This window comes from Osmerus mordax, chromosome 8 (genome assembly GCF_038355195.1).
Source record: "Osmerus mordax isolate fOsmMor3 chromosome 8, fOsmMor3.pri, whole genome shotgun sequence".
Lineage (NCBI taxonomy): Eukaryota > Metazoa > Chordata > Actinopteri > Osmeriformes > Osmeridae > Osmerus > Osmerus mordax.
The window spans coordinates 13831581-13855764 of record NC_090057.1 but is presented as its reverse complement, the minus strand read 5'-3'; the positions used below and the strand labels follow the sequence as shown (position 1 = coordinate 13855764).

At 48.2% G+C, this 24184-nt stretch overlaps 2 protein-coding genes across 2 annotated transcripts in view; both read right to left on the bottom strand.

Annotated features, from left to right (window-relative positions):
- Positions 1-24184, bottom strand: part of arv1 (ARV1 homolog, fatty acid homeostasis modulator) — a 136475-nt gene that overhangs the window by 94543 nt on the left and 17748 nt on the right. The window lies entirely within an intron of this gene.
- LOC136947682 (E3 ubiquitin-protein ligase TRIM9) lies at positions 182-22607 on the bottom strand. The gene is made up of 11 exons (XM_067241809.1): positions 21843-22607; positions 13354-13449; positions 11367-11489; positions 9069-9179; positions 6322-6475; positions 5373-5441; positions 4728-4888; positions 3959-4097; positions 1892-2195; positions 491-653; positions 182-232 (listed from the first exon to the last, which is right to left on the bottom strand). The coding sequence occupies exons 1-11, from the start codon at positions 22605-22607 to the stop codon at positions 182-184; spliced, it is 2136 nt and encodes a 711-aa protein (XP_067097910.1).

Here is a 24184-nt window from a genome sequence, read left to right as displayed (position 1 = left end):
TGCTTGGCTGTTTTCCCAGGGTGGTGTTTGCACAGCATCAGATGTAGAGATTGGGGAATGGTGGTGGGGGAAGACCGAATGTCTCGGGTCGCTCGTACGGTCCAGTCGGGTGCGGAGGGATAAATGGCCCCTCCCTCACCAGGCCCCGGGTCACCTTGGGATCCCAGCCATTGGACGACAGCTACTGCTGTTTAATATTCTTTGGCACCTCCAGTCCTGTCAGTAGGGTGACCTGTGGGGGACAAGCAGAGCACAGCCGATGAGATCATTCGCGGATGAGCTTAGCGCAGTGCAGAGCACCGCAGTGCCACCTCCTTCCTTCCATCATCCATCCAGTCATCTGTGCTTTCTCAGTCATTCCCTTGGGCTTTCATTTCGATATTCTCCTCCAATTCAAATCAGCAAACAATGGATTTTTTGTCAAAACATAATTCTATATCGTGCGCCTGCATGAGATGTTCCTGCACGTGAAGGTAGTGTTGTTCCAGACCTGGACGTTTCTGTTGAGGCTGACGGCAGGCATGAAGACCCCCTCCAGGTTCTCAAAGGCCATTGGGCCGTGCTGCTCCTGGTTGATGAAGAAGGTCAGCGTGTGCTTGTTCAGGTCCAGCAGGATGCCCACCTTAGCTCCCTTAGAGATGCCCCCCTCAGCCCTGCACACAACACACACACATGTTCTGGTCTGTATTCGGTCGAGCCAAACGGTCGTCCAGGGTTGATACAGGATCTCCCACAGCAGACAGGAACATATGGAGTCTTCCTTCATTCTAACACATCTGACCCGATTTATTTTGATTTCATATTCACGGATGATTTGATCTCAATCTGTACTTTAAATGGAATCATTAGACAGCCAATTTAGCTTCCCAAAATGTGTCATACTAGAACAAATAATACTATTATTTTCAATGGAGATGAAAGTGGAGGAGCAATTTCCGAGGCAAGCTGGGAAAACATAGCATCTCAAAGGGTTCCACAGTGAATTCCAGTGAGGTTAGAAACCAACATGACTACCGAGAAGAGGGATATAAATCAGGCCACTGCCAAACACCAAATACACATACATAAATAAAGACACAAGCTGTTTATCTGTGTTGTTTACTAGAAAGACAGACATATCTACTGGGAAAGAGGGGGGGGGGGTGAGATAGGAATAGTTCCCCATGGCAACAAGAAGGTGTAATTACTCCTACTGTATTCTGGGATGGAGGATAGTGCTCTCTGTGTACTGGTCAGAGGGAGGGGGGGGGGGGGGGCGCTTTGGTTGCTAGGGATTGTTACCAGGCCCTAAAGCTACCCACTGTTTCTTTTTGTCCCTGAATCTGTGTCAGCACTGTCCTACTGTGAAACAGAGAGAGTGTGCGTGTGCGTGAGTGTGTGTGTGTATACTTCCATTTCCATCTGACTGCCTACCTGATGACGCAAGTCTGTTACTGTACTTGTTCCAGTCTGACATGCGAAGCTGATGGTCTAATTTTGGCTGTGTTTGTGTGAGAGTGTGTGTGTGTGTCTATAGAGAAAGAGCAGAGCTGTATCTTCCCACCAGCAGACCCCTGCCCTTCTGAATCATTCTCTCTCTGTGTTATCCATGTGCGGCTCACTTCTCCATCCAATCAAATCACGTTTCATTTGCCTGGCCCTTAGTACAAGTAACATCACAGAGAGCTTCACAGTCGGGCAAGCGTCTCACCACCCTTCCACACAGTAATTAGCAATCAGGCATACCAACTGTACGCCTGTCTAAAGCCATGTCTCCAGAAGATTCTTCAGAACAGAACCCTGCCTACTTTCGCCGGAAAGAGCTAGAAAGATCGAAGATGGAAGATGAAAGGAATCGAAATGTATAAATACCCACCCCCAAATAAAATGTGATCCGGCGGGGTGTGTTTACCTGTTGGTGTGGGAGTTGTTGTGCATGAACCAGGAGCGGTTGTTGTCCACGTACATGGCCCAGGCCTTGTCGTCCTTCCCCAGCATCATGTCCTTCACCGTGTTGATCCTCGCCACGCCGAACGCAGGGTCCGGGTGGTTGTCATAGCGATCCACGCTCAGCTCCCAGTAGTGCACGCCCTTGGAGAAGGCCGCGGTGCCCAGCACGACGCGGTCGTCGTAGCTGCTGCACGACACCGTCTGGTTGTCGTTGGTCAGGACGATGTCGCGGTGGGCGGAGCTTTGGTCGAAGGTGAACCAGGCCACTGTGGAGGGGAGAGAGAGGGAGTTATGGCAGGGGGATCCCCAGGCGGAAAGAGTCGACTTCAATCTCGTTTAAATGTGTGAAAAGTCAGAGCTTAATACTTTCACATGATATTTATATGTATGTGTATACAATGTGTCGACACAACTGGAAGTGCGCTTGAAACTTAGGGAGTCAGGTGGCTGAGCGGTTAGAGAATCAGGCTATTAATCAGAAGGTCGCTGGTTCGATTCCCGGCAGTGTCAAATGTTGTTGTGTCCTTGGGCAAGGCACTTCACCCTACTTGCCTCGGGGGAATGTCCCTGTACTTACTGTAAGTCGCCCTGGATAAGAGCGTCTGCTAAATGATGTAAATGTTATGTTTTCGCATGTTCACAGACTTACCGACCACCTTAACATGGTGGTCACATGTTATGTACTTTCTCAGTATGCTTTGAGTAAAATATTGTTTTGCTTGGATCGAGTCTGGTAGGGGAGGCTACAAATAGTTGGTCCACCCCCCCCCCCCCCCCTCACCTCACTCCCTCGTTCCCCACGGCCCAGCAGTGCATGAACCCTAGAACACGAGGAAATTAAGGGGAGACCAACCGTTCCACCGTTAATGTGCTATTTAAAACACAAGCTTCAGCTGCGTTTCCTTGCTTAGGAAGCAAGCTCGGGCGAGGCCCGTTCCCATCATGCAATGCGCTGCTGTAGGGCCCGACTCCCGCTGGCTCAAAGTCCTCATGTCCGCGAACAATAGAGAGAACAATAGAGAACCAGTTTGGAGCGGTTTCCTCTGGCGCAGTGGACGCAGTGCCGAGTTGGTCTTCTGACATCTGCTTGCACCATTGTTCCTGCTCTGGCAGAACTGAGGCTGTTAGGCTGAGAACGAGGCTGGGACTAGGGTAGAAGCTGAGGTGAAAAACGATGGCCGGGACTGGGAATGAGGCTGAGCCTGGTAGGCTCTCTCCTCTTTCATCCCGCCGTCTCGCTATCTCCTCTCATCCGTCCATCCGTCCTCCTCTTCCACTCCTCTCGCCTCTCCGTGATACGGACAGATTGCACATCAGACGTGCCTCATTAGACACATCAAAACAGCCCGTCGCACTCTCCAAGCATTAGAAAGACAGATTCAAATGGTCTTAACAAAATAAAGTCATCTAATCAGGTTAATTCTACTTGATTGCACTATTCCCCCTGTCAGGGTGGCGCTGTTGTTCCTGGTGCTGCACTTCTCCAACTGCAGCAGAGGGGCCGTGGGGACGGCAGCAGACTCCACTGCAGAGGAGCCGACATGGGGGGGGGGGGGGAGAGAGTTCTCTACTGTCATTTGTGTGTGTGTGTGTGTGTGTGTGTGTGTGTGTTAGTGAGCTGTACCCATGTTCTATCTGTGGCTCAGCGCTCCAGCGGTAGTGACATTAACATGGTGTCTGCTAACAGCAGGCTGGCTGTCCCAGCGGACTGGAGGAGCAGCGGTGAATAACAGAACACGCGCACGCTCACACACACTCACACACGCTCACAGCTCCCAGCTCTCATTAAACCTAGCTCCCATCAGGGGGCATCGCTTTCATCTCGACGTGGTAGGATCCTCTCGGTTCTCCCGTTTACCCTTGTTCTCCTCCTCTCCTCCCGTGTTCTCCTCTCCGTTCCCCTCTCCACTCGCGTCAAACGCTTCGCCTCGATTCGAGGCAGGGACGGCGAGATAGGAGGGGTGTTGTGGTTGTGAGTGGTGTGAATGTGTTCCGAGGTGCCGCGGTTGTATCCGGACCGAGAACCCACCGTCGGAGGTCTTGAGGACCACGGTCTTGCTGTAGGGCCCGACGCCTGTCGAGTTGTAGGCCTTCACCCTGGCGTTGTAGGCGCTGTTGAAGTGGAGGCCGTCCACGGTGCATACCGTCTCTTTGCCCACGTACACCTCCTGAAACACATACACAGTATTAAAATATACATTTAAAAACACACTCACACACAGTATATGAACACTCACACAGTATTTGAACACAAACATAGAGTGTATGAACACATGCACACCGTATATAAACAGTATATGAACAAAAATAGGAAAACACACACACAGTATTTGAACACACCCACCAACAGTATTTCAACTCAAACACAGTATGTGAACCTACGCACAGTATTTGAACACACACAGTATGAACACACATACACACGCACACACTCCTGTCCATCTGGCGTTGGTTTAACTGGGCAGCAGACACACAGGGTGAATCATCTCAGAGCCTGTGGAATGACAACCCTACTGTCTGGGGAGCGTATTGTGACAGCTCACACACAGAGTGACACAGCACTGACAAGCACCCCACACAGCGTACTCTTTCATTACACCACCTGTCCACACTGTGTGTGTGTGTGTGCATGTGAATGCATGTCTTTTTGAGTGCTTGTGTGTGTGTGTGTGTGTGAATGGATGTCTTTTTTTGTTGTTTTGTGTGTGCTTGTGTGAGTTTGTATGTGAATGCATGCCTTTCTGTATGCTTATGTTTTTGCAATGCTGTGTGTGTGTATGTGCGTGTGCGTGACTGACCCTGTATTGCCCCCCATTGCCATCATCCAGCTCCAGAACGTAGCCCTCTATCGGGTTGCTGGGGGGCGCAGTAACCCTCCAGGCCAGGGTGGCGCTGTTGTTCCTGGTGCTGCACTTCTCCAACTGCAGCAGAGGGGCCGTGGGGACGGCAGCAGACTCCACTGCAGAGGAGCCGACATGGGGGGGGGGAGAGATCACACACACACAGTGCAGTGAGTCAGTGAGTCTGGCGAGGCTAGTGGACACCGTGGAGGGCTGGAATCACACACGGGCCAGGCTGGGTTCCATATCCATCACAGGTTCCTCAAACAGGACTCCTAGGCCTCTGAGTGTCGAGGCCTGGGGTGGGTATGGAATGCAGCCATGTTGGGAAGGAAGGAGGGAGCGTGGAGGGTGAAGTGAGGAGAAGGGTGTTCACACTCTTAAAGCCACAGTACATTCCAGAGAGGTAAGGCATGACCGGATAACCAGGGGCGTTACATGCATGGGGGAAGAGGAGGAGGAGGATAGAGGAGGAGGAGGAGGAGGAGAGAGAACGCAGTTTGAGTGTCCTAGAAGGTGACGGGGGTGGAGGTGTTGGCTGCTAGGTTTTCAAGGGACAAATAAAAGGGGGAAGGTTGGATATTATTAGCGTCTCTGAAATACCTCCCGGACTCTCGACTGCGGTCTGTCCACCTTCGTGAACTTGTTTCATTAACGGGGCCTCCTGAACATCTGAAACACGATTGGACAGATGGTTTGGCGCGTCAACACCATTGGACGGATCGCAAAGACCTCCTGTGTTTCCGTACAGTGCAGTGGGGCAGCCAATCAGAGGCAGCCTCATTTAGATGTGATTCAGGGATGGACGAATCAGAGCAGGCCTTACTGACTCGTGAAGTAGGTCACACCAATCAGGCCTATTTATAGTGTTTGTGAGATGTGGGGCAGAGTGAGTAGGGTAACTGAGTAGGATTGCCCAGAAGCAATCCTGTGTAAATGCGAGGACGGTAACTGTAGTTTTATAAATTCAGTATACATGAAATATGCATCCCTCCAACTCAGAAACAGACATATCTGCAATAAAAAGTGTAAGCATGGCTACATCAGTCTAACAGACTTCTGTATGATTAAACCCCACCAACAATGGGCTGTTTGATGTGGAGAAGCCAACAGAAATGTAGGCGTTTATCATCTGAGCCTAGCACTCGGAGCGTGAGTGGAGATGGAGCTGGTCGGCTTGGCTCAAGAGCTCCACAGCACAGCCAGGAGGAGGAGGAGGTTTTAACGAGACAGCATCTCGGTTCACAGTTAAGACTCCACTATAGGTCTTTACGATCGATTACGAAACTGCTTATTCACACTGGAGAGAACCCATTGGGGATGGGAAGCCTTCTGTGGAAGTTTAGACTTTAATAGACGGGTGCTGCCGAACCCTCTTCTCTGAAGAGCTCCTGTGCTGTAGGTTAACTCTAATCCAATACAAGCTGATTGTAATAGTTATCTTATTGCCAAACTGAATCATGAACACCCAGGAGAGTCATGTTGGGAGCTCTCGGGAAATGGCATGAAATGTCACAAGGGTGACAGGGTGGTCATAGGTCACCTGTCTGACCTTTGCTCTGCAGGAAGTCCAGCTGGAGGATGGTTTGGAGGAGGGCGTCGCTGTTCAGAGTCAGGTCAAACTCCGCCCCCACCTTGGGCTCCAGCGCCCCCTTCACCCACTGGTCCTGAGAGGACGTCACGCGCTTGACCAGGGCGTCCGAGATCTGCACACGAGGAAACACGCACAGGCGCACACGTGTCACCACACACACACGTAGGCACACACATGCATCGGCACACACACACGTAGGCACACACACACACAGAAACACCCACACGCAAACACAGAAACACACACAAATGCAAATAGACCGAAACACACACACACACAAAAACAAAAGATCAGCGGGATGTCAAACAGCTAACTGCCAGCTCAATGTGCTTTCTGCATTAACGTCTCAGCATGGCTTTCCCTGCAAGGTCGAGAGCCTTCAGTAAGCGTAGGATACTGCCTGTTACAATGCAGAGAGCGCATGCTGAGCTGGGCGGCGAGGAGCAATAGCTCGATCAATACTTCATCCATTTTTTAAGCAGGAGCCGAGCCTTCTTCCCCAGAGAGAGTCTTTGATCTGCTTTTTATCTCTCCTCATGAGGAGGCCTCATACAGGATTGAATGTCTCAACCTGAGGTTTAGATCTCAGCTTAAGCTGTGAGGTTCTGGTTCCGGGGCAGGGACGGACTGGCCATCGGGGATACCGGGGAAATCCCCGGTGGGCCGACGGGGTTGGGATGGTCCAAAATACCGGCCCACTGCCATCACCAACCGGCCCTCCCTCTGACATCGCCGACACCTCCAACTATTTTCCATATTACACAGCTTGAACACGTATAACGTATAATATATAAAGTTGCCTTGCCTACTCAACATTTGCGTCACTCGCTAGCAGACAAAGTTGTTTTTGAAAGTGAGAGCATGTCATCGGCACCAACACGTTAAGGTGGACCTGAAAAGCTCAGGGAGAAAAAGAAAACATGTCTGGAGGAAGGTGCATCAAAATATAAAAAAATCTCTGATTTATTTGGGAAACCACCGACTGGTAAGTAAGTAAGTAAGTAAGTAAGACTTTATTTATATAGCACATTTCATACAAGAATTGTAGCTCAAGGTGCTTTACATAAAATCAATAAAAACAATAATACAAGTGATAAACAATTCAAACAAAAATAAAAATCCCAATAAGATCTCTGTTCAAGAGAGAAAACAACTTTAAAAGTAGGAAAACCCTTTTGAGATAAAATTACTTAAATGCTTCGGTAAAAAGGTAGGTTTTAAGCTGTCTTTTAAAAATGTCTAGAGTGTTTGCTTCCCTAATATTTATGGGTAATTTGTTCCATAGTTTTGGGGCGTAATTGACAAAGGCCGAATCACCAATCTTCTTATGACTGCTTCTGGTGACCTCTAATAGGCCTGCATTTGATGATCGCAGTGTTCTAGCTGGTGTGTAGTTTATAAAGGAGTTAGCAATGTAGCTAGGTCCTTGTCCGTGTAGAGCTTTGTATGTGAGGAAAAGGACCTTAAAGTCAATTCTGAAGGTAACAGGGAGGCAGTGTAAAGTAGCTAGGACAGGACTAATGTGTTCTCTCCTTTTAGTTTTGGTTAATAATCTAGCTGCAGAATTTTGAATGAGCTGTAGTCTTTCAGTGGTTTTCTTGGGAAGACCAGTGAAAAGTGCGTTACAATAGTCCAGCCGGCTGGATATAAAAGCATGAATTAAGTTCTCTGCATCATTTTGGTTTATGAATGGTCGTACCTTTGCTATATTCCTCAGGTGAAAGAAAGCTGTTTTGGTCACTTTATTAATGTGAGAGTTGAAATTCAAATCTGAGTCCAGGATTACACCGAGACTCGACTGGTGACAGTGATACAACGGTAAGTTGTGCCGTTGACTTGGCCAAGAGCCAGTATCATTTTATTCCATGTGTCAATCCAGGCAAATTGGTGGATCCAAATGTTATTAAAACATATCATAACATAAAACATATATGATGTAATTTTTTGTAATCATCCAAAATAATGTTAAGTGTATGGGTATTTTTCCAAGTAGGCCACTGACTGGTTGATACGTGCGATGCATAGAGTGGGCAACGCGCTGTGTATTGAGTGGGAGGTGCGCCGTGGGCCGGTCTGACAGTAACTCCCGGGCCACTTTTTCCCCCCAGTCCGCCCCTGGTTCCGGGTAACCTGTAACTGAGTTAACCTCTGATACCGAAGATCAATATTGGATAAAACAGCCTTGTCCATCAATGTTATTGCACAGCAATGTTAGAATTCAGCTTATATTAGCTTCAGCGTTTGGTTGATTCTTTATGAAGGAAGGGCAAATATGTTACAAAAATGTTACTTCCAAGGAACCAGGGTTTTTAGGTTGACTGCAGTACTGTGCTGCCCTGAAGGGGGCAGGGGCAGATGCAACAGGAAGGGAGGGTGAGGGTGGGGGTGAGGCAGGGCAAGCAAACACCCTCAACCTCTAGACTTTGCTCCTCAAAGCACTTCCATCTTAATGTGCCCAAAGCATGAACCACCCTGGGCTGTACCTCATTTCAGTTCGGCTGGAGTAGAGACCGCAAACATTGTGGTTTCAACCACACGCCACTCTCATAAAAGCAAATCACAAGATACACTTTGTCTTTTGTTTCTATTTCCAATGTATTTTGTTTCTATTTCTATTATGTATTTTCCCAGCCTTATCCCATGCACTAGGTGCATCCTTATGGAATGGTACGTGAACCACCTCTGTAACAAGCCGTGTGCCGTACCTGCAGGAACCCGCTGGGGTCGTTCTCCTTGATGACCTCCAGACAAAACTCCATCATGCCTGTGGTCTGACGTAGCTTCATGGTGCAGTGTGTGATCTGGTCACGCACCACCTGGACACACACAGACACACACACACAGAAATATACAGCCACACACACAGAAACATACACCCACATACAGAAACATACACACACAGAAACATACACAGACGCACAGAAACACACACACACAAAGTCAGGCATTAGAGACGAAAAACATAAATGTTCACATCCTTTTTGTCTACACAAAAAATGACAAATAGGCCAAAAAATACATACAGGTATGCAAATACTCCTGTAAACACACATTCACTGGCAAACATTTGGGGCGAGGGGATTTGGATGGGTGTCAAAGTCATTCATTCGGGACTAATTGATATTCAGTGTGCTGTCAGCTTGAATGAGGCATGATTTGTAAGAGCATACACCTGTGTCCGTCACAGTCACACAAACATACTCTCATTATGCTTTTTACTAAATGAGAACTTTGGTTAAATTCGGTAAAAATACTTAAAAAATATAAATATATAAAAAGTCATAAAAGGTTCATGATCTGTGTATGCTAATTACTCTCTCATCTAATTAAGACGTGGCACTCCAATACAATCTATAAAATGAGATTTAATTGCAGACAATTTCCTGTAATTAGCTGCTCTTTAGATACAGCACCATACAAAACACCATCAATATTTCTGAAGGGTAAAATGAATAAAAGATTACTCCTGAACAAAGAGAATTATGGATGATATGTCTTTTGGATCTGTAATACTACTAGGACATACATTGGAACAGTGAATTATTCCACACACATTTCTTGTATTAATCATTAGAATGATTATCATTATTAATAAAAGAGATCATCTTTCCAAAGCACAGAGCAATGGAGAAACAGAGAGGAAAGCAGATTATAATTGCAGAAGGCATATGTACCCATAGCATAATCCCGACATTCAAGGATGGAAATGTCAATTCAGACTGGATTATACCAATGATGACTGGCTGTGTGTGTGGGTGTGTGTATGTGTGTGCGTGGGTGTGTGGGTGTGTGTGTGTGGGTGTGTGTGTGACAGACAGACAGAGTTTGTGTAGGGATGACAGAGTACAGAGTTGGAAGAGCAGATAATGACCTCCACCATCAAACACTCCCACACACCCACAAAGAAAAAAGGCCCAGTTGAGACAAAATATCCTGTATTCAGTGTATAATACTAACCGACATCATGAAAGACTAGGTTTGTGGGACAACAGCATTACATCTGTTCCAAGAATACAGGATCTGTTTACCTATTCCTGGAATAACAGACCTTTCATAGTTTCACAGAGAGAGAGAGAGAGAGAGAGAGAGAGAGAGAGAGAGAGAGAGAGAGAGAGAGAGAGAGAGAGAGAGAGAGAGAGAGAGAGAGAGAAAGAGAGCAAGAGAGCAGAGGGAGAGAGGGGGAGGGAGGCAAGGAGAATCTATATCCCCCCCTTCCACATACTTATCCTTCATACTTCATCCCCTCTCATCGGTCTCCCACCCTCCCCCTTCCCTCCCCCTTTCCCTCCCCCATCTGCTATACCAGCAACGCCCCCCACCCCACCCCGCCACACACACACTCTCCTACATCCTACGCCTCCATCTCCCATTCCCCTGTCCCATCCCTGCCCACCCTCCTCCTCCAGCCAGCAGCTGTCCCAGAGAGAGAGTCCTGACACCATGCCCCCCCCCCCCCACCAGCCCCACACCTCACCACGGGGACTGGGCATCTCTCCATGTGACCAGAGGAGGGCTTAGACAGAGAAGCCCGCCAGTTGGCCGGTTTCGCCAAGCAGTCATAAAGTCAAACTATCATTCAGCCAGCCAGGTGGTTCACTCTGGTGTCTATGTCAAACCAATACAGTAGCTTCACACATACACACACACACACACACTCACACAAGCACATGCATACCAGACCTATAAATTAAATTAAAAAATCAAATCAAATTTATTTGTATAGCCCTTTTTACACGCAAGCATGTCACAGAGGGCTTCACATACGCCCATAGAACTGCCCCTCAACCAACCTAAACCCTCAAGGAAGACAAGGAAAAACTCCCAGAAAAACTCTCAACAGGAGAAAAAATGGAAGAAACCTTGGGAGGAGCAATTCAGAGAGGGATACCCTCCTCCAGAGACGGTTGGTGAGAGAGAGGATAATAGGCCCCCACACACATAAGATATGTACAAAAGCAAAAGACAAAAGAAATCAGAGGGATGGGCTTTGGTGACATGCGTACCTTGAGTTTGTAGTCTTTCTCCTTGGTGACCTTGGTGAGCAGCTTGGCCTTCTGCCTGGTCAGGGCCTCAATGAGGGAGTCACACTGGGCCACCAGACACGCCTCGAACTCCACGCCGTTCTCCTGGAGGACACACACACACATGTGTGTCTGCAGTGTCTGGGATTGTGTCTTGTGTCCTATTGTGTGGTTTAATTATTCGTTATTGTACAGCACTTTGGCTAACAGCTGTTATTCAAAAATTTGCTTCATGAATAAAATTGACTGACTGACTGACATACACATGTTCGTGTGGCTCTTCTTGTGGGGACTGGATATTGAGTTCCATTCAAAGTCCTGTTTTTTGCGACCCCTAACATTACCTTTACCCTAGCTTTAATCTTGACCCAAAAACCTTACCTGAACTCTAAAGTTAACCCTAGCTTCTAACCCCAAAATCCCTAACTCCTAACCCCAACACTTAATGTAGTTCTAATCGTAACCCTAATTATAACCTTCACCCGTAAACCCCTTAAACCTCCCTAGAAATCGTACTTGAACTTGTGAGGACCAAGACATTTTTCCTCTCTTCACTATTCTTGAGGAAACTTCTGGTCCCCACAGGAATAGTTTACAGTAACAAGAACACACGCACACACACACACCAGAGAGTTAGAGACAGAACTGCACTCAACAGACACAACAGTGCATCCAAAATTCCGTAAATTCCAGATTTGCCTCATAATCTATACATCCGCAGAGGACACTGTACAAATCCTCTCCCCCCTCACATCCTCCAGCGACTCATCACACGTGCCCAGTCACCCCAACCACCTCTGCCACAGGCGTGTTGCCTGCCCCACTGCATGGATGATTAATCTCCGAGCCGGAGATGAGAGCTGAGATAGAGACCTCTAATCCTGCTTTAGACAGTAGCGGCTGTGGGCTCTCAGGGCTGAGAGGGAGGAGGACAGAGAGTCTGGGAGATAAGGGAGTACAGAGTAGAGCTGGGGGTTTACTCCGACACTATCCCACCCCCCTTCATCCCGCTGTAAGAGCTTTCATACACACGCTAGCCTTCCATTCCTGAGGGAATGATCAGATATGATGGCGAGGAAGGGTGAGGGGAGGAGGGGAGAGGAGAGGGAGAGTGGATAGATGGGAGGAGAGGAAAGTGGGGGGAGAAGGGGGGCAAAGATTGCCGGGGTAGAGGAGACAGCGGGGATGGGAGGAGAGGGGGGTAGAGGAAAGGAGAGAAAGTGAGGGCACCACGTCAAAAATAATTTTAATCGCCAGGCCAAGGGGTGTATAGCAGTGTGTGTGACTATGTGTTCATAGCAGTGTATGTGTTTGCATCAGGCTGTGTGTGTGTGTGTGTGTGTGGGTGTGTGCGTCTGACTGGCAGAAGTTTAGGGCTGCTGCTCTACTTCTCCAATCAGCAGCATGGCAAAACAGCCCTCAGGGTTTCTCTTGACTTGCTGCTGGAGAGGAGAGGAGAAGATAAGGAGAGGAGAAGAGAAGAGGAGAGAGGAGGTCCCCTGAGGGCTGTGTTGTCCAGCTGCTGATTACAGAAGTACAGCCACAGTCCCACACTGCTGCCAGTTATACACACACGTCCACATGAAAACACACATAAACATCTTTGGCAGACAGTCACACAAACTGCTCTTCTAAGCCCCCTGGTCAGGTGATAAAAAGAAGTTTAGAAGACGTGCCAGTTTAAAAAGAAACACCACAGTAAAGAAGTGTGTCATACTACAGTGTTCAGTCAAGTAACACTAAAGTGTTTAGCGCAGAGATTACTAATATGACTGTTCAGTGTAGAGCTGGGTAGGTTGTTGGATACAGAGCTAGATTACACCCTAATAATATCTAAATTGTTTATGTATTCATTATTTATTTTTGCCAGTAGGGGTAGGCAAAGACTAAGATAAAGAGTTTGTCAGGTAAGGGGAAAAGTTGGTGTAAAATGGTGAGGCTCCATTGACCAACGGGACAACGTCCATACCTGGATCTGCTGGAGCATGTTCTTGAGTTGCACCAGGAACTCCTTGGCATCCTTGGCCTTGTCAGACACTCCGTTCAGAGCCTGGGACAGCTGGCACTGGAACCAGGAGGACACACGGACAGACAGGTCATTAGCAGGTCAGCATCAACTCACAGATAGATAGTGGGCCAACGTAGACACATTGCGAGGGTCCTAATCCCCTCCATCAGAGTTGCAGCCCACCCACACAGCAGCGGGGACATTCAGAGGTCACAGGGTCAAGGTCAAAGGTGAAGATCATTTATTAAGATCACCGGAGCCATGCACCCGAGAGGTTAAGGCCCTCCATCCAAACAATGGACTGTGGTTTATGATGTGTGTGTGTGAGAGAGGGTGGGATTGGGGGGGGGGGGGGGGGGGGGGGAGGGAGAGGCGTGTCTGCACATGTGTGTGTGTGAGACCAGCTTGGTATCATGCAGTTTTGTGTTCATAGACACCAAAAAAAGTATCTATTGGATCGTGTTATGGGGCACGATTGTCCAACTTTTTTTGAGTTACACAAAAAAAAAAAACGTGCATGCAGTTTTGGAGAATGATTTACCCATGGGTTAGGGCAAGGGATAGGATTAGCTGCCCCTAACTAAAGTCTGAGAAATGCTCCCTTTTATAAAGCATGGATTGTCATTTTATTCTGTGTAGCTTTAAAAAAAAAACATGGACAATTATGTCCCAAAATGCCAGGGTTTTTAATTGTTCTCTGTAAGACCAAATCACACACTCATGCTCTGGCACACGCTTGATAAAAATAAAACAAATCAAGTCTGAGCACAGAAAGGGGTGATACCGGGCTGGTGTGAGGGTGACTGTATGTCTGCGGGTGCGTGTGCATGTGTGTGTGTGTGCTTTCCTCCCATGACTGATGGGTAATCACAGCGGACAGCCTCCCTGCGGAGATCAGTCTGGCAGGGCGCCACCGCTTCCTGTTCCACCTGCTTCATTTCCTCCGGGGCCTCCACCCCCACCCTGGCCAATCACAAACACACCACAAAAATCCTCAGCCCCACCCCACACTCCTCACACACAAACACACACACACGCACACATCCTGCCCTGGCCACACACGATGAGGGGGGCTGGGAACCAGACATACCTCCTTGGTCCTACACAACCTATTAGAGAGCCATCTGGCCTGGCAAGCTGTCTGTCCAGGTTAGGGAAGACCAGGGCTAGAGTGGGTCCGGGCCAAGGGCTAGGATAGGCCAGGCTGGCGCTACCAAGGGAACAACAAGCCATTCCTGTGGAGAACAGGCTGGCTGAGTCAAGAAGACTAGCACCAGGATAGCACCAGAGCATAGTGTGTGGAGATTGTGTGTGTGCGTGTGTGTGTGCGTGTGTGTGTGTGTGTGTGTGTGTGTGTGTGTGCGTGTGTGTGTGTGTGTGTGTGTGTGGATGACCTTTCAGAGGTCAGCACTCCCATTGGGAGACAGACTGTCGCACCACAACTATCTCTCTCACACACACACATCTACTAATGATGCAATTGCTCATCATGCATGAAGGGTTCTCCAAGGTGTTAGTATCCGGGAAGGTTAATGGTCTAGTCATGGACATGTTAGGAGATCTAACAGGACGTCCTGTGGTCGACAGATCTACTAAGCAAACCATTCGGTATTGAACACAGTATCTGACAGTGAAGAGATTCGGGTCATGTGTTGATTCTGTCACAATCAGTCAACCCAGAATGAATAAACATGTCAATAGCGAGAATAAAACAGTTTTAAAATACAGACTTTTTGTTTGTTTGTTTGTTCTCAACCTGAGCTGGTTTCCAACCTTGACATCACTGGTGGGTGATGTTATATTGAGGCAGAGTAAAATGCACTTACTCTAAGTGTCTGACACAGTGAGATCAAGGTCAATAGTTGGCCCGTCAGTAGGCCAGTAGTCACCCAAACAAATCAAAGAGGCCTGATAGACGCAAAGTTAGCCAGCTAAACTAACCTACATCTATTTAAATATGACAGTAGTAATCCCTAACCCTGTCTACCCTGCACCTCTGCACCCTGCACCTCTCTCTGCTCCTCTCTCTCACCAACCGTCACTGTGGAGGGGATCCCTCACTGAATTGCTCCTCCCCAAGGTTTCTTAATTTTTTTTCTCTAATGAGGCTTTCCGGGAGTTTTTCCTTGTCTTCGTTGAGGGTTTAGGTTTAGGCAGGGAGGTTCAGTAAGTCAGGGAAAATAGCTCTTCTATCAATTTTTGTCTACACTTAACGGTTCACTTCCAGCCAACAGGAAGTGAGTCATGCTCTTCCTGTCACACGCAGATTCTGTCCTGGGTTATTATTTGATCACACAGATGAACTAATGTATGTGCATGCGGTAGCCTAGTGGAGGAGGACAGGACACAGCTGTGCTGACTAGATGGATATGTACGGGGGAGAGAGACAGAGAGAGAGAGAGAGAGAGAGAGAGAGAGAGAGAGAGAGAGAGAGAGAGAGGGAGAGATAGCGGGGGTCGGTGAGGGAGGGAGGGAGGGAGGGAGGGAGGGAGGGAGGGAGGGAGGGAGGGAGGGAGGGAGGGAGGGAGGGAGGGAGGGAGGGAGGGAGGGAGGGAGGGAGGGAGGGAGGGGAGGGAGGGAGGGAGGGAGGGAGGGAGGGAGGGGAGGGGGGAGAGAGAGAGAGAGAGAGAGGAGAGAGAGAGAGAGAGAGAGAGAGAGAGAGAGTGGGGTTGACCTTGGTTACAATCACTCCTCAGGGACACGCTTGCCAGGAGGAGTGGGTCACCGCGCCCGAAAACCCTCCCCCTCCTTCCTCCCCTCATCCCCTCATCGCCCCGCCTCCCCTCCTCCTCCTCCTCCTCCCCTCCTTCACCTCACGTCCCCTCATCCCCACCTTTCTGTGCCTTCCAGCTCGTCCTCACCCCCTCAGCCTCTCCACCGCTTCTCAGATGTGTTCTCCCCCCGGTCTGCTGCTCTCTTCCCCCCCCCCCCCCCCTTGCTCCTCTCATTCTCCCTCCTTCTCTTCATCCCCTTTGCACTCACTCAGCAGCTGTGTCATTAGTGTTCCACATCTGGTGGCGCCGGGCACAACCAATCTCTCTCTTTCTTGCTCTTCACTTGGCAGCTTATGATCAAAACCCTCTAGTTTTGTGGCCCACGGATGCTGCATTGACACACACTACACACAGCCACGGTACTGAAAAAGATACGCTACACACACCACTCTACTAAGACTACACTACAACACGACAACTTTGTGGTACTACGCCACATACACCACTATGATACAAAAACGTATCCCAACATTGCAAAATAGTACCCAATATACAACACTATAACTGCAAAATACCACATTACACGCACCACTATACTACAAATGACCACACTGTGCACACAGACAAGTGGTGTATGAAATTGAACACTTTGAACGCACAATCACTATGTTGTCCAGCACAACACCACTATACAATTCTGCCAGGCAACTCACCAGCCCTCTAAAGGAATAGGTTATGACAGAGAGCTGTGTTCATTATTAAAGCATGTTCTCTAGGGCCATATTACTGTAAAGAGGATGCAGAGAACGTCCTACATACCAAAAAATGATCTTCCACTACAAATAGATTATTCATGGGCTTTGCTACATTAATATATGCATGGAAATGCAAAATATGGACCCTTCCCATCCAATTAAACCAATCCAGATAAGATGTGTAAGGAATAATGAATCTATCATATCTATATTTTATCAAGCGTTTTTCCACCGAGTGGTTAACAAACACTGACCTAGCACAACTACAGAGCGACTTCATTTTATTATTGAAAATATTTCTTTTGAACCAGGGTGGTTTATGTAATCGTTTTTATGAGGTGAAATTAGGTTTCATTTTTAAGTAATAATAGGACTACTTGCTGCCATGTATCCATGGTAACACAGGACGTATGTACATAGCAGTACAGTCCACCCTTCATAGAAGCTTGGCACTAGCACTCTCTCCTGCCTCTAAATATAGACCACAAAAACTCTGGCTCTCAAAGCCTTTGGTCACAGTGAGTTACGCGCACACACACACGCGCACACACACACTCGAGAAAGCTCCTACTAAAGCATACACACACACTCGGAAACGCACACTCACGATAATGGTGCATGCACTCATCCACACACACATGCCCATGCTGTACACACACACACATACAATCACCCTTGCTTTTCTTCTTCCGTCCGAATTCGGTAGAACAGCCTGTTTTCAGTAGAACAGCCTGTATTCAATAGAACAGTCTGTATTAGGTAGAAACAGCCTGTATTCAGTAGAACAGCCTGTTTTCAGTAGAACAGTCTGTATTCAGTAGAACAGTCTGTATACAGTAGAACAGCCTGTATTCAGTGAGACGGCAGATCCAGTGCATTAACCTACATTTCTGAGGCTGTGTGTGTCTGAAGCATACTTTAGTGCAGGAGGGTTAAGGGTGGCAGCTTTCTCTCTGTGTGCCTCAGGATGAGAACTGTAGCAGCCAGGCCAACCTGCTGTATGGAGGCACCCACAACTAGCAGTGGGTTAGACTGTCTGCTCTGCTCTGCCTGGTTAGACTGTCTGCTCTGCTTACTATTGTAATACTATTCTATTGTACTATACAATGAACTACAATAGAACATTTGTGTGCGTGTGTATGACTGCGTCATTTGATAGCACAACAGGATGCATCCTAAAACCTATGGATCGCTCCACTTCTGCAGACAAGCAGGAGAAGGAGAGACAGAAGGATAGAGAGAGAGGATAGAGCCGACTCAGCCAACCCCTCCCCTCCCCCCGCCCTCCTCCCTCATCCCTCCTCCCTCCCTTCTCCTTTTGCCTCCTCTGACCACAGGGAGACCACAGTTGGGACACACACATCGATCCATCGATCCGTCTGCCTCCTGGAGAGCCCAGACTCTCCCGTGCCCTCAGGTCCCTGAGTGACCAGCCCACCAGATGGGCAGACGCCCCCAGGGGTCCAGCCGGCCTGGGCTGCACATAGACACCCGTTCAGGTGGGAGTGAACCTGAACAGAACCAACATGGGGGGAGTGGGGACGGGGGAGGGTCAAGACCCCTGTAGATGCTGATGCTGGGATGAAGGATGGCTGGATGGATGGGGGGGGGGGGGAAGTACCACTGCATCTCATAGCTTGAATATTTAATCGGCACTGCTCTGTCCTTCTACTGGCCTGGCCTGCTAAGACTCTGCTGAGACTGAAATCAGTGTTTGTGTGTGTGTATGTGTGTGCGTGTGTGTGTGTGTATGTGTGTGTGTGGTCTTTAAATAGCCACTCAGTGAGTTTCTGCTTCACTGGTCACAGGAAGCTACACGACTGTTATCCCCCCACCCTACCCCTCAGCTGAGTCCATCCGGTAGTAAATACATATTCATGAACTGTAAATGCATATTCATGAGCTGTGAATGCATATTGTCATTAGGCCTCTTTTATGCACAGTGATTTTGACGGAGGGGTAAGTATCACTGGCAGCCCAGGGTCGTCCCCTGTGTACGTGTTGTTAAATAAGATAACATGACCATGACGTTTCTTCATAGTGCTAAGCGCTAACGTCTGTGAAAGCAGCTATGTTTTCAGGTCTCGGTTGATGTGTTCAAGAAGCTTTAAGTGAGATTGACAAGTCGGTGTTAAACACCACTCGAGACGGTTTATCGTTACTGTCAAAGTAAATCATAAACACACACACACACATGCACGCACTCACGCAGCATTCATCGGTTTCATTTGTTGAGGGAGCTAGGGTGCGTGTGTGCGTGCATGTGTACGTGTATGATGTGTGTCTCCGTGTGTGTGTGTGTGTGTGTGTCAGCCACCGATGTTGTGGAAGCTCTTTCATCTCACTACGTCAGTGCAGGCGTCGCCACTGTCAGTGCCCTACATCTCTGCCTACACCACGCATCTGTACAGTATCTAAAACCCACATCTCAGAGTCATAATCTCTCTTTCACTCCCCCCATCCCTCCCTCCTACTCTCTTTCTCCCTATCTCCTCCCATTCTTAACCCCCTAACCCAGCAGCCTGCTTCTTCCATCTGGAAAAGTGAACCCTGTTGTCAAATATGTCCTCGTTGACAGACAATTGATACTAATGCCTGTCAACATGAGGTTGAAGTTGATATCCTATATCCTATAACACCATTATAGGATATATGTTGAATGTATGCAGGGAGTCAGGTGGCTGAGCGGTGAGGGAATCGGGCTAGTAATCCGAAGGTCGCCAGTTCGATTCCCGGTCATGCCAACTGACGTTGTGTCCTTGGGCAAGGCACTTCACCCTACTTGCCTCGGGGGAATGTCCCTGTACTTACTGTAAGTCGCTCTGGATAAGAGCGTCTGCTAAATGACTAAATGTAAATGTAAATGTAGATGCACCTTCCTGCGAAAGCAAACTCCTTGTCTGTGCAAACTGTCATGGCGATCGAAACCCTTTCTGATTCTGATATTTGAGGTTGAGCACATGGACGGGGATAGGGTGGCCTGGTCTCTGTCCTGAGGGGTCACAAATGTTGTCACTTAGGCAGAAGTCTTAGCGTCACTGTTCCAATGCAAAAGGTGCCTATGGCGTCGGCCTTAGCCTATGGCTTCAGTTTATTCATGCATAAGATCGCCCTAACCCTGACCCTAACCTACTGCGTCAAGATACTACGCAAGATGCTGCCCCCCGCGTCATTATAGCTGCCCAAGAAGAGTAAAAATATGACGAGTAGGGATGATATCAAGTTAGATAAGGATGAGGAAGGGAATGAATATGGGGATAGGTATAGGTATAGGGATTGGTATGAAGATGAGGATGGGTACAGGGATGAGGATGGGGCTGAAGCTGATGTAGACACTGGGAAGTGAATGAAAATGCATTTGAAGATGAGGTTGTGGATGAGGTTGAGGATGCCTGGCAGGTTGGATCTCAAACCCAGACCCAGACCTAGCCCAGAATCCCATCTCCAGACAGGCATGAAGACCAGCTGTAGAGAAACAGCATCACTTCAACTGCACTTGAAAAACAGCCGGCTGCAATACAGAATAAAACACCTTCTCCTCTTTCAAGATGAAAGACCACTGACCTTCTCTCTTCCTCTCATTCCTTCTCCCTTCTTCTCTCCTCTCTTCTCTCTCTCTCTCTCTCTTTCTCTCTCTCTCTCTCTCTCTCTCTCTCTCCTACATTGAACTCCACTAGCTAACCTCCTCTCTTGTTGTGCTCTGTTAGTGTTCATCAAGCCCCGGCAGGGATAAGTGGATGACATGGTGGATCGATCTCTTTCCTCTGCAGAACCGGGAGCTGTGTATTAACTAAGTGCTTGCCGTCTTGTGTCGACGACACTCGTTACTTATGAAAACGCTCGTTGGCGGCAAATGCGATTTTCACGGCCCATTTGCGGTGTGGGAAGCGTGGTGAAGGTGAGTCCGGAACAACAACCTGATTATCGAGAGGTGGAGGGAGGGTGGGGGTGGAGTGGAGTGATAGAGATGAATGAGGGGAGAGAGAGATGCATAGGGGGGGGGGGGGGGTTGGGGGGGGCACAGAGTGAGGCAAGGGATAGATTATGAGTGATAGACGGCTAGACGTGAGGGCGCCCACTCCCAATCGCACTGGTGAGGGATTACTGACCCACTTCATTCCCCGGGCCCAACAGAAACTTAATTTCCGTTGGCTGAATTTGGGCGTTGTGAGGACAGCTCTATCTAAAAGGCTTGTTTGCCTGCGAGGCTGCTATTAGCTGTGAGAGGATGGCAGGCAGTGTAATAGCTCTGTTAGTCTTCCCACAGTAGTCTGTTATTACGTAATAACTTGCCTGTGGTGGTGTGTGTGTGTGTGTGTGTGTGTGTGTGTGTGTGTGTGTGTGTGTGTGTGTGTGTGTGTGTGTGTGTGTGTGTGTGTGTGAGTGTGTGTGTGTGTGTGAGCGCGTAGGAAGAAGAGGAGGAGGAGGAGGAGGAAGGAGAGGATTCATACACAGCTCTGAGTCATATCCTTTTCCACACACATTCGCAGCCCCCAAAGCCAGAGCTGGAGGCAGACAGAGACTGGAGCTGGAGGGCTTGTAAACAGCAAGCTCTAAAGACTGTAGAATTGAGCTCTGGGGACAGGGCACTGTTTGAACTTAAAAGGGGGGGGGGGGGTCATTGCAGAAGTATTTACACACCACCCCACTCACCACCCACTTTTGGGGCAACCAAGACCTCTGAGCCTATTCAAACTCTATAGTGCTGGACATTGGGACTTTCTGCATGGAGACAGGGTGAACTAGCTATCCAACAGTGCTGTGTCTAAGACAGTACTGGAGGCCATTTAATAATTTCCAATGAAAACATGCATGAAAAGCTGCACAGCTGACCCTGTTAATGTATCCCAATTGGTGACCTACTCCACTGAGGGACTAACACCAATTCAGTAGCCTACATTGGATGACACTTCGGTGAGGTGCTCTTGTGATCTAGATTGGACGGTAATGATGTTTGTGACCAATCAGACTTCTATCTTACCTTATGTTGTTTCCACATGACGCTCAGGGGTTTGATATCGTGTTTTCCGTGCTTGCCGTCGTCCAGACACTTCAAACACACGGGAGTCTTGCAGCTGACGCAGTACATGCTGAAGTTCTCCGAGTCGTGATCCGCACAGCTCGCCGGTTTGCGCACAGTTGCGCCGGGGAGTTTCTGTGGTTGACCCCCGGCTGCCGGCCCATGTGTCGGCGGCACCAGCCGGTGCTTGGCCAGTGGTCCGCGGGAGGGGTGGCATCTCTGCTGGCAGGGCGTGCAGTAGAAGACGTCGCACTGCTCGCACATCACAGTGGCGTCGACTGGGTTGCGATCACACAGCTGGCATTTGACGGCGGCGCCGCGGCCCTGCTGATATCGAGACACGATCGATTCAAGCAGCCGGTTCCGAGGGAAGCCCCGCAGCCCCCGCTCGTCCAGCGAGACACTCCGGTGACAGAGCGGACAAGTGATGGAGCAGTGACGGTGCACCAATGTCGGTGGAAACACCCTTACACCGTTCGGAGATTTGAGGCACGGAGTGTATGATCCATAACCGCTGTCTGTTTCGCTGTACATGCTCATTTTGTCCATGTCCAAGTAATCATAGTCCGAGTTCCCCGAGGCTCGGCAATGCGGAGGTGTCTCACCCTCCGGGGTCTGCACGATTATATTTCGGGCGCACGCTAAACACACATTGTGCGAGCATGGTAGCAGAATAGGATCCTTGAAGAGAGAACCGCAAACAGGGCATTTTAATTCTTCGTCCATAGTGTTAGTTCGTCTGTGAAAAGACGCTCTCACAGAACGCAGGAGCAGCGGTCAATGAAAACAGACCAGCACTATCTGCTGTGGACAGCTCCCAAATGTAATTGTACGCATGCGCACGGGAAAGGAGTTGTTGGGATTGTAGTCCGCGAACGCGCATTCATCCAACGCTCCATCCAAGGAGGTTTCACACTATCGTCTATACATTATCATAAAACTACAAATCCCATTGAGGGACTGCAACTATAAACTAACACACACACGACACCCATCCTCACCAAAAAGAAATCAATTTACAGAAGTCCTTTGTTTCCTGACAGGCCTGTGGGGGCTATACCACATCCAACAGTCTGGACTACCCTTAGTATCCTACTAGCCCATCCGACGAATTCCAGATTGATGGCCTGTCCTCAATAATTAGGTCATCTATTGACTAACATGTATTGATCTATTCAATTTGATCAAATTGAATGACATTATTATATAGTGTATATTCTTGTTTTTACTGTTGTGTGTGGGTCTTTGGTTTCAGATGTCTTGGCAGGGTCCATCAACCGATCACTCACCTTCTTCCACGTTTCTAAATCCGATGTTGGTAAGATATAGGAAAGCATAACCCTGCAAGCTTTCACTGGAATGTGATGGTCATGCATTTACAGTTTTTCTCAATTGCTAAGACACATTTCTTGAATGTGTACTGTGTTTTCTCCAAACTCTAAACACACATCTTCATACTTACACTGTTTTGGCCAAACCCTTGACTTTTGACCCAAAATCAAACACTGTAATCAAAACCATATTATCTGTAGTATAAACCTAACTTTGCATTCAAAATACACACAAAGCCCTCAAATAAATTCAACCTTCTGAATACCCTTTAGACACTGATGGGTGGATTTGAAAACAGTATTATAAAAAGGTTTTCAAGAACCATTGACTATAACGTGTCCCTGAATTTTAGATATGTTCCACCTCATGAGTTTTACATGTCATAAAACTCAAAATTACTGCAATTGTCCTTCTTACAGGCTGTTTATTTTCTATTTACATTATACAGCAATTGCATTTTGAGCTCTTGTTACTGTAGTGGTCACAGTATACAAATAGTAGTACTTTTAGTCAACAACACAAATATATTGCTCTAAATTGTAATTTGGGGAACAAAGGCTAAGAAAACAAGGAAATAAACAAATAATTGTTGCCTGGGTAACAGAGCTTGAGTACAGTACTGTTCATTGTGGGTCAGCATCCTATCTCTGACCAGGGTCAGGCCAGAGAATTTCCTCAACTTCACAGGCAATGTTTTCTCTAGCCAAACAGCAGGGAAAATGCCCCAGAATGCCTGAGCCATCCCTGACAAGACTCAAGAGCAATGTCCCCACAAGCTTCTTCCATGGCTTGGAGAAGGTTGTTCTGTTATAGGGTTTTCTGTCATAGTGTGGCACGGATCTCATTTGAGATTGTTGTTCTTCTTCCTCTTCCTCTGCCTCTTCCTCTCCCTTGTCCACCTCCTCTCATTTGGACAATTCTTCCTTTTCTTCTGATATTAGCATCCATGATTTCAAAGTACATATCAGCTT

What these genes read in the sequence shown, in the direction of transcription:
- LOC136947682 (XM_067241809.1), bottom strand. Translation starts at nt 22,607, where the DNA reads ATGGACGAAGAATTAAAATGCCCTGTTTGCGGTTCTCTCTTCAAGGAT. An exon ending in CGCAGTCGAGAGTCCGGGAG is followed by an intron (nt 4,889 to 5,372) that starts GTATTTCAGAGA and finishes GCTCCTCTGCAG; the next exon opens with TGGAGTCTGCTGCCGTCCCC. An exon ending in GGTCCTCAAGACCTCCGACG is followed by an intron (nt 2,196 to 3,958) that starts GTGGGTTCTCGG and finishes TCCCCTCCACAG; the next exon opens with TGGCCTGGTTCACCTTCGAC.